Here is an 11,201-nt window from a genome sequence, read left to right as displayed (position 1 = left end):
GATGAATTACTGGATCACCTGATACAGACGACATGATCAATCTTTCATCGTTAAGGACTCTTTAGATCCAGAATTTCAGATGCACCGTAAGGATGGTTTACATACGGTAGGTAGAGGTCTAGGACATGGGGACAAACACAACATCATGGTGCTCTCCGGAGAACTATACGGTGAGAAAGTCTGGTCAGACCAGGACACAAGGCTGCTGATGCACGCAGTGGCGTAGCTTAGTGCAGTGGTTCTCAAACCTTTTCATGTCAAGGACCCCCAAAATGATACATATTTGGCCGCGGACCCCCATCTGAAAAGGTTTAGTGCCAGGGGCCCCCCAGAAGAGAAGATTTATGTTAAAAATACAAAATTATTCAACATTTTCCAAATACTTTCAAGATTTTTCAAAAATGTTCAATAATAGCAGATGTACAAGCTCGCAGCGTGGCACGAAGTGACGCACGGCGAGCTTGCATATCTGCTATTTTTAAATAGCCATCAGCTGCATGAAGCTGAAAACTGAATTTCCTTCACCAGGTTAATAAGGTAATCAAAAATCTGATCAGAATTGACTATTGCAGGGATCCCACCTGTGATGCTTTTTGTATAGGATGGTCTTCTAAAGTCTAAACCACTAGGCCATTCTGTCTCTGTCTTACTACGATAGACTGATTCAAAAAGCTCCTTCAATCACTTAAACCCTATATACTTCATTGACCGGGATCCCCCAGGCCAGGCGTCTATACTTGGCTCCCTACCAAACCTCTTCGCCGAAAAGAGTTGATCTATAAGTTCACAGCTTGTAGATATGCAATTTTCGCATTCTTTTTAAACGTTTCCTGTTCCAGGTCAGTTTCTTGTTTAAATAGTTTAAATAGTTTAAATAGCCAATCTACAAGCTCACAATGTGTCGGCTAGTTGAACTATTTGAAAATGTTTTTAAAAATATTAAAACATGGCAAAGAAGTCTAGGGATAATGGGTAAGGCACTGGCAAAAATAAGGCCCAAAGTCTATTTTCACATGTGTTCGCCTGTTTTCGCACAATGTTCGCTTTTTCATGATTTGCACAGAATAGGGACACTAGGGTTAATAATATCAGTCATTTCACCATCTGTAAAGAAACTGGTCTGAGTTTCACACACTATGAAATAGGCTTTTGTCTTAAAGGGTCACTTGCGCTTTCATCATAATAAGAGCACACTGTCCAATCACCCTGTTTTGTAATATCTTCTTACAGCTGACTTGTGGAAGTCAAAGAAAAGCTCACCAGGGATTTCAGCATTGGGAACTTTTATTAAAATCAGTTATACAATTCATTTGTGTTTCAACAACAGGTATAAACATTATATCCACATAAAAACATACATTCTCTTGGGATGGTGATACAAAAAGCTATGTTTTAGGGCAATATAGATGGCCATCATTTCTGGCAACAGGAAAGAAATTGAGATAAAGTAAAAAATTTAATCAAATATCTCCTCATAAAAAGACATGGCTATAGAATTAAAACAACAATGCTGAACTATTTGTCGGACCATCAGAGTTGCCCTAAAAGTTGTCCTGTTTGTCACTAACTAATGAATATGCACAACAGGTTTCCACTTTGAGTTACATTTAAATTCTAAAGAGAAACGACGACAACAACAACAAAACAATTAAGGCAATAGATTAGATTGGCACTTCTCAATTAGCACCAGAGGGCAGAAAGACCCCAGGGGGAATAGATGTTATTGTGTCGATAACTCATAGGGATCAAAATGAGCAATAGAACCATATTAAGAAATGATAAGATCGCAACATTTTCTTGCAAAATTGTTATTGCATGTCAGGATTGGTGATTATTTTCAATAAGTGTGTGTGTGTGTGTGTGTGTGTGTGTGTGTGTGTGTGTGTGTGTGTGTGTGTGTGTGTGTGTGTGTGTGTGTGTGTGTGTCATTCAGAAAGAAACAAAGACAATGGCTTCTTTTACATACAGCATACAGTGCAATATTTCCCCACTGAACCCCATTATAAATCACAACAACTGCATTAATCAAATGATTTGGAATTAATTATCTGATTATCTATACAGAAATAACTCAGAATAAACTAGTTTAGTTAATTACTTAATTGAAAAAACATGATTTTAGGGCATGATTTAAACATAACGGTCAGTTTCCATAATGAAATACACTAATCTAAACCCATGGCACATTGCATCAGGCACAATGCTTCACAGTCCAGATGGTAGGACACAATTCCCTCATTCACAGTAAAATGTAGCAGAGATCCTCAAGGGGGCTAAAGGGAATTAAAACCAATAAGAGCATAATTTACTAATCTGCTGTGAGCATAAACGTAAAGAAGCTAGACTTTGTTGTTCATCTCTTGATACACAGTATGCCGTAAAAAATAAATTGTGTGGATTTTTCTGTGACAAAGAAAGAAGAGCTATTCAGAGGGTTCAGTCGGTGCAGTGTGCCAGCACGTCCACCAGAGGGGGAACTCAACACGGCTTTCTCCCCATATAGTACATTCTGCTTCATGATCAGCTGTGGGAAATATTACTAATAATCTCTGCATCATTCCTGATAGAGATTCAGAAGAACAATTACCCCCCAAAAAATCTAAACAGTATATGCATCTTCCTGTCCCAATCACACTGGGATTTGTGCAGTAAAAGTGTCGTGCCAGCTGAATTGACCATGTTCACATGCAAAACATGCAGTCTGGGTGTTTTGCATCAACTGCACAAGAACAGAAAATAAAAGGGAACAGTAGCAGTACACAGAGAGAACAAGCCTCTCTCATGTTCCCAGGTACGGCCAACTACAGTAAGTAAGCTACACGGCTCCTTCTGCCCATCTGGTTATCAAGTAAGAATGCTAACAATAACACATACAGAAAGGTAATATGGGATGAATGACTATTGAATGAAGTGTAAAAAAAAATGGATGGGAAACAAGCAGTGGATGTACACATGATGTCACCAGTCTATCCAACATATACTACTAACTGGATGGGTTTGTTTTCTCTGTGACACTTAGTTCCCTGCAGATCCCAGAGGTGTGAGTTGTTTGTTGTTTTTTGCTCACCTCAGCAAGGTGGGCGTGTGAGCAGGGCGGAGTCAGTGAATACGTGACACGGGGTGCAGGAGGGTCATGTGCTCAGCGCCGTTGAAGGGCAGGCGTTGAGCGCTGTAGTGGTGCACCACCTCAGGGATGCTGGGGAAAACACAGCTGCTCTGGTCCAGAGTGTAGCCGTTCTCCTTGGTCTGAGCCACAATGATATGAACGCACCCCTGGCTGGTTCTGAGTCATAAGAAGAGAAGGGCATGGAACAGTTGAGAGTAAACCCCACCTAAAGTCAACTTACCAACCTGTTTGTTGTGAAATACATTAGAATCCACTCCATCGAAAGCTAATATACTGTACATCTTTACATTGAAAAGAATGAATGAATAGTTTATTTCGATACTCTTTTTTCAGTGAGACATTACAAGAATAATTTCCTGATCGAAAAGGTATAGGCAAAAGCTTGTAGCTTATAAATGCCTATCCTTACATTTTCATTAAAAAGATGTTACATATTACATGAAGCTAGGATTAGGAGCTAACATAATCAATTAGTTTGAATATGGATATGAATTGTACAGGCCAATGTCATATTCATATCTTTTTCATTGTGACACAAAAAAAATGAATATCTAAATGAGTTTAGCACGTACTACATGCAAAACAATAATGTTGTCAATTAAGAATTTTTGAGCCATTTAGACATAGCAGAGGCAAGTTCACATTTCACTCACTTGAGGGCGATAGAGTACTTGCTGGTGCCTGATTCACTGTTCCTGACCAGGAAGCTGGCATCCTTGCAGGACTGCAGTTGAAATTCTGCCTCCTGGCGAGTCACACAGCCATGGTACCAGCTGAAAGAAGGATTGATTTTAATTCATTACTTCTCATCTTGAAAGCAGGAACGTGTTCTTGCTTACTTAAGCCCCATTGGAAACAGCTTGAGAATTAAATGTTTGGAACATTTACCATGATTATACATTGTAAATGAAACATTCTGGAATTAAGTTGATTTAAAAGGTAAAACGTCAGCACATTCTGAAATGTGATATTCATTCAAAGAATATTTAGCAACATTTAGCGATCCATATTTTAGTACTGCCTTCCTTCCTTCCCTCCTTCCCTCCTTCCTTCCCTCCTTCCTTCCTTCCTTCAAGGGACAATATCCATTCACTAGTTTCATTCCATTCTCTGTTTCCAGAGTCTTAATGCTCAGGATAACAATCGTTCTTCACGTTAGACTCACCTCTGTTTCTCCAGGGGTAGGGTGGGGTCCACCCGGCAGACCTCAGCTTCAGGGCTGCTGCTGGGGGTGGAGGAGACAGGGGACAGACTGGGCGAGGACTTCAGGATCTTCTGGGTCCAGCTTTTCTGTCTCAGATGCTGCTGCTGAGTAGGAGGCTGCTGGGGCTGCTTGGTGAGCGTGAGGTGAGGGGCATCGTCTTTGGTTGGAGAATGACGTTCAGTACTGTCAAACTGTGCTGGAAGACAAAGAGGGCAAGAGGGTAGGATATTAGCTTTCATCACATGCCCAGCCTTCATTTCCACTGGGTGAGGGGCGGCCAGTTCCCATGTGGACAGTATTAACGTTAATTATCCAATTAAAGTGTTGATCAAAAGCTATTGTCTTAGGGAATAAATAAGGCCATGGCTATGTGATGAATAACTTATTGACTGACATTCGTTGTCCTTGTTTGGATCATTTTGAATGATAATCTATAATTATACAACTTGGTTTCAAGTCACACCATGCTCTGTCCAGCGTAAATGAAAGACCCAAGGGAAGTCAATTCTATGTGTGGGTTTAATTTACCTGATAGAGTTTTGACAATATGCTCCTTCTTCCACTCCCAAGGTAGCTCATACTCGGTGGAGGGGCGGGGGTCCAGCTCCGGGCGGCTGACCGGGGTCTTGACAATTTCGCCGTCACCGCCCCCCTCATAGGGAATGTCATAGATCTGAAGGGGCGCAGGCCGACTTTCCTCCACGGCCACCTCGCCTCCCTCCAGCAGGACGCACACCTTCAGCAGGTCCTTGGACCCCCTTCGTCTTATTTCTGAACAGAGACAATAGACGAGAAAAAGACAAATGTTTGCATACATCCCCCATATTCACACAGCTGCATACATTCACACCTGGGTGGCTGCCCTGTGTAATCACTGTTACCAGCTGTTGGTCACTGAACAGCTGCTCTGCTAGAGTGGTTGATGGTTCAGTGCCTTGCTCAAGGAAATCATTCGTTTTGGGGGATTTGAACAACCAATCCTCTGGTCACAAAAGGAGCCTTTTGGCTGAAGCCTTTAGCCCTGGCCTATCCTATTACTCAAAAAAATTATTTAAAATGTAATTTATTAAATTAAAAAATATATATATATGTATACACATATACCCCCCCCCCCCTGTCTGCTTTGACAGTGAAAATATAATCTTGGTGTTGCAGTATGTGTAGAACCAAAACATTAAGGACAGGACGACATACATTGTTATTAGGGCCAAGCTGGGGAGATGACATGCTGACCCACAGGCTTAATCTGTCAAGGCATTTCCACACAGTGAGCCAGCCCTATGAGCTTTTAATGAGGATTTGTCAAGGTTATTCCAGAGTCACAAATCCAGTGATATACAAGCTACTTATTCAAACAATTAGGAACAGACCTCGGAAATTCAATCAGGATGGAAATATGCTTTGAAACGGCTTTGAAAAACGACATATTCCCTTTAAAAATATGGTGTGGATGTCAGTTCCTTTATAGAAAGTGTCAAAAGACAATCAGTTAAGCCAATGCATCTCATACTTTGATACTATTTCGTCACAGCAACATCTGACTCTGCCTTACTTCCATGTACTTAGTAAATATGACATGGTTCATAAACTAGTCACATTGTCATGTCCCTTAAGTGGGCTTTCCCCAAGGAAACCTGAAGGTAGACTAAGCAGCGATAGGAGTCAGGTCTACCAGAGTGCTATGCTATAAACCATTTCAGAGACACAGCGGGCTATTGTGTAACCATTTTGAGTAAAACAATGGCATGACGGAATGAAAGGTCAGGAGAGCACGTGATTGGACGACTGACCGACAGTCTTCCTGGATGCTGGGAAGTGTTGAGAATTGGTCAGAGAGGTCCATATAGGGGGCCATGCGGAGCTGTGTCCGAGAGGGTTGGGGGGGGGGGGGTCACCGAGGGCCAATTTCCTTTTCGTAGAATAGTACCAGGAAACAGAGACAGGAAAAAGGAAGCAGAGACAGGAAACTGCGCCCATTGTCCTAGCACAACACAGTTGCCGTGGCAACCCCATGGGGTATGGGCAGCTCTAGGGGAGCGGGTTCACATTCTAGACGCTTATTAGCCTGGCTAGACTGAAAATGTCAGTTCTGTCATTCGCACGCAGAACACGCATACGCTACAGACCCTAGCCTAAGGTCCAATTCATCAAGCAACACGGTCGTACAACAAGACTTGGCTTGAAAATCAAGCAAAACAAAAAGTCTTTAGTGTTATCAATTTCTTTTCAACCCCTCTGTGACTCCCACTATGCCTCCTGTAAGTCATTACCAGTGACTGTCACACAGAAAAACAGGTCAATTTTCCAGAGTTAAATGAACAGAGCGTGCAGCTCTCACCGGTGATCATCTGCTGAGCATCGTAAGGCTCCATATAGCCATCATTCTCTCCCACTCGCTCTGCATCCCTCTGCTCTCTGGTCTTCTGTGCATCAAAGGGATCTGCGTAGTCTTCAAGGATGATCACCTGAAACAAAATCACACACTGTAAAAATCGGGTCTAAAATCTGTTAATTGCACTGAGAGTGTACAAAATGTAACCAAATGGACCCGCAAGGGTTACATTTGTACTCGAACAGCAGTAAATATGGAGCTGAGAACCAGTGTTGCAGACTTTATTATTTTTCAACGGTTGATCATTGTTTGTCCAGCACCTGGGTGAAAGATTGGATGTGCATGCACTATCGCCTTGTACATGATTGTGTACTCTCTCAAAGAGTTGCAAATGCATAAAATAGCATGATTTTACTGTGTATTACTGAATTTGATTTTAGAACTAAAACAAAACAGGGTTAATAAAACTAAAATCATATCGCATTAAAGCCTGTAAGAAATGTCTGACACCTAGTGATGTAATATGAAGGATGTGATCTCAAGCAAGAACAAACAGTAAGCTGTGAGATAAGTATCAGCTATTCAAAATGATATACAACCGGCGCCACTACTGTAAATATTGTTTATATTATTATCATTATCATTGTCATCGTGGCGTGCTCCGTGTCGTAAAGCCCACTCTCCTTACATTCACACCTATCTACTGAAAACCTCCTATGCAGTCATGCAAGTCACCTTATCAGTGCCTTATACTTTCAAGTTTATCTTAGAAGCCAATAACCCAGTGTGTGGAAGGCCTATACATGATACAGAGGGGTTTTCTGTCTTCTAAGTGCTCTTGGTTTATCTTCTGTTGAGAAGATACTACAAATATTACATCTCTGGATGGAATGGTGCAGTGGGTCTCAAAGGGGGGTCCGAGGATCCCCAGGGGTCCTTGAGGGAGTTCCAGGGAGTCCCCAGCTAAAATAGTTAATATAGTATCAGTAACGTCAACCCTATTTTATAGTTGGGCTATTTGAAAATAGCCGATCTGCAAGCTCAAATCGCGATGTGACGGGTTGCGAGCTTGGGTAGTGGCGAGATCCTATGTAGAGGAGAAACCTATGCAGGGGTGAGATCCTATGTAAAACTAGAGAAAGGGGATAGGGGTTAGAAGGCCTCTAGAGCAGGATATTGAGTAAAAGATGGGGAAACATCTACTCTGAGTTCAGCAAATATTCAGAACCACTAGAGCAAGGGTCTGAACTCTGAAGTCCATTTCTGGGAAGAGAGCGCCATAGAAGGTCCCATAAGAGAGTGATAGCAAGTATACATATCAAATGTTGTCATGATCAAGAATGTTATCTGACCAATGAACTCTTTATTTATCGGAATCAAGGGTAGTTCTCAGAATTAATATCATGTCAGAGCGAACTCTTAAATTATCGGAAAAGAGGTCATTTACATGGAGGATGTTGTTATGTGCCTGATAGATTGAGAAATAACCAGACATGGATCAGGAAGGAGGGACTGAGTCAGATACAAAGTGTATAAATACTGAGTAAAGAGATAATTAGAGAGATTCGATCTGAGATGAGCTTGTGAGCACTGCCGGCTTCTGCTATGCTGTTTGTAACCTGACTGCACGCAAATAAACTGAGATTGAAGATCCACCTCGACTCGTGTCTTTCCATCGTTACGCCTGGTGAAAGAATATCTTAAGTCTACAGGTATCCACTTCCCTTGTAGATCAGCTATTTTAACAATTTGGAATAAGTTTGAAAGATTTGAACACAAATCTTCTCTTAAGGGGTCTCTACAAAAACCCTTTCAGATGAGGGTCCGCTGACATGAAAATGTTTGAGAATCACTGGAATAGTAAAAGCTTGAAAGGCATGGAACACAGGATGTCCGTAACCCGTGTACTCGACAGACAACTTTTGGCAATGTGGATACAGATTGACAGAATGCCAGACACACACCTGCGCATGTGCACATCACACGCCCACACCTACATAAACACAGAGGTACTGTATCTTAGCAGCATCGTCATCCGACCCTTGACCAGGTTTTGCGTCACACCGTGACTTTCTATGAATCTCACTGTATGCCATCTATTTACTGGAAAAAGAAGAGAGGTGATTCCCTCCCTGATATTTTGATAACCAACTACTAGTGTAAAGCACCAAGCTTGTTGAGAAAAATCCCTTGTATGTGCGATAAAAAATGATTCTGAATTCTTGATTCTGCAGCAGAATTTCCATTTTCAAATCTTAAAGAAACACTGAGGATTTTACAGTGTAATGAAACCTCATGATGGAAGTGTCACAATCATGTTTTTTTTGGCACTGAACTTGCACCGTTAGCCATGGCGGATTAATTGAACTGTGCACACTGCAAAGAATACTTTTGCAAATTACAGTCAGTGTTGAACTACACACAGGAAGAAGCGAATAACCCCAGTGGCTGGAGAACTGGGATTCACCCCCCACCCCACCCCCCGAAACACAAAACTCACACCTCACTATTCCTCCTCCCTCTTTTATGTCTTTTTTCACATCATCTCCCTACTGTCTTCTCCCTGACTTCTCTCTCTCTCTCTCTGTTTTTTTTTATCAAAGCCAAGCTGGAGGGTACTCAGGTTAGCACCTGAGTGTCAGATAACACAATGCTTTTTATAACATGATAGCCTTCACCAGGGGGGCTGAGTGGAGTGAAAGGAGAGGCGTGATCGGTTGAGGGAGAAGGGGAATACTGGGCCCGAGAAACATTACAGCGGGACAGTGAGGCTCACCCAAGCCTGTCTGACCATGGCTTTGTGTTCAAGGGTGAGAATGGAGAGGTGGTGGTGGTGGTGGGGGGGGGGGGTTAAGGGGTGAGGGGTGGGGAGGAAGAGAGATAGAGAGACAGACTGGGAGGAGTGGATACAATGGGGAAGCAGAGACAAAGGGGAGGGAGGAAAGCCGAAACAATAATATCAATTTTCAGAGCTGGGACTGGTTCGGCACTATACTTCATTGTCAACAGTATTGATGACACACCACATGTTATTTCTTGTTTAGAGGAGAATGTTTTACACTACTACCAAAATCAGGGCATGGACCACTGATTGCAATCATTCATGTTTCATTCACCATTCCTGCACACAATATACAGTAGTCTATAATATAAAAACAGTTACATTCGGTCCTTTTTCTTAGCTCATATTGAATAAGAATGGAAATGAAATTAATTAACTCTGTATTTTGATTAACAAATCAGTAGGTTATCAAATTGTGACATAAACAAAGTTATACATTATTTTGCTATTACAGCTTACCGTTTCTGTTTTGACTTGTGCTTTTTCAGTCTCAGGTACTGCTTGACTGATGGTACCGCTATTGAAGTTGGGGCCCTTGTCTTGTTTATCCACTCTGATCAGCCGACTGATGTAAGCATTCGCAGAACTCTTCAGAGGCCGATGTTGCTCCTCAAACACTGTATCTGCTTTTGAATTTTTACGGCTCTTCCCAGGAAGAAGGCTATCCCAAACCTTCCCATCCTTCAGTGAACCCAAGCCATTTCTCCCCAATTCGATGGCAGAATTTTTCCGATTTCTCCCAGACAGGAGAGAGCCGACTCCTCCACCTGATCCACTGTCAACACCCGAACATTTGCGCTGGCTGCCCTTGGAACCTGTTGCTTTGGTACCGATGCCAGCCACCAACCCGGGCTTGGCTCTTGACTGGGACCCTGATTCGGAGGCCGAGCGGATCCTGTCGGTACCGTTCTTCAGATTGATAGGGAACTCTTTGAACCACTTTGCCATTGTAACAACTAAGGTAGAAAGCTAATAACCTCTCTGCTCCAGCACCTTTTTGCGCCATACACCACGGCCCAAGAGACGCACCTTTAGAAATCACAGTGTCTTCTAACAAAAGACTTCCGTTGCTTTATTCTAGGCTAAACTACAGAATCGGTGTAATCTATGTAGGCTACTAACTAGGCTAGATCAACAGAATTATGTTATAGGCATGTCATATGTGCCTTGGAAAATTCAATTAAACTATCGTAGCCTTAATCCGATCAATTAGGTTAGGCCTATAGGCATGGGAGTAGCTGCGCAAGAATAATTTGTCTAGATCACACAAAAAAAAGAAAACAATACGATAAATTAAAAAAGACAGCTCTCTCACCTTCAAAATAGGCTATTTTATAAGCCTATTCGGCAAGAGAAACCGTTTAAATATTCCTACTTTATCCCATTTGTGGTTTTCTTAATTCTGTTCCTTCTTCCATTCAGAGGAAAAGTCATTCCCTTTGCATAAAGAGATGTCTTTGAAGTGCTAAGACTCGGAAGAATCTAAAGTTTTTCTTGCTTCTGATTTGTGGTCCCATTCCCAGAGAGTAGCTCGTCTATCTGCAGTTTTACAACCGTCCTGTATCACAATCTGGCTCCTGACTGCGCGCTCCGAGTTCAGAGGGTGGGAATGTTGATGTGGGGGGCAGAGACCAAACACCACTGCAATGTGGTGGGCGGTGTGTTGATGGAGAAATCTCCCTAGGTAGCCTATTTC

At 42.2% G+C, this 11,201-nt stretch overlaps 1 protein-coding gene across 1 annotated transcript; it reads right to left on the bottom strand.

Moving 5' to 3' along the window:
• Positions 1-1,287: 1,287 nt before the first annotated feature.
• On the bottom strand, positions 1,288-11,068 carry she (Src homology 2 domain containing E). The gene is made up of 6 exons (XM_080441744.1): positions 9,965-11,068; positions 6,670-6,796; positions 4,860-5,102; positions 4,293-4,527; positions 3,781-3,900; positions 1,288-3,283 (listed from the first exon to the last, which is right to left on the bottom strand). The coding sequence occupies exons 1-6, from the start codon at positions 10,451-10,453 to the stop codon at positions 3,100-3,102; spliced, it is 1,398 nt and encodes a 465-aa protein (XP_080297870.1). The 5' UTR covers positions 10,454-11,068; the 3' UTR covers positions 1,288-3,099.
• Between the last annotated feature and the right edge of the window lie 133 nt (positions 11,069-11,201).

Source organism: Gymnoscopelus braueri (genome assembly GCF_963280865.1).
Source record: "Gymnoscopelus braueri genome assembly, chromosome: 11".
In the NCBI taxonomy this organism is placed as follows: domain Eukaryota; kingdom Metazoa; phylum Chordata; class Actinopteri; order Myctophiformes; family Myctophidae; genus Gymnoscopelus; species Gymnoscopelus braueri.
Note: the sequence above shows the minus strand (reverse complement) of the source record. Positions and strands in the feature narration are given on the sequence as shown.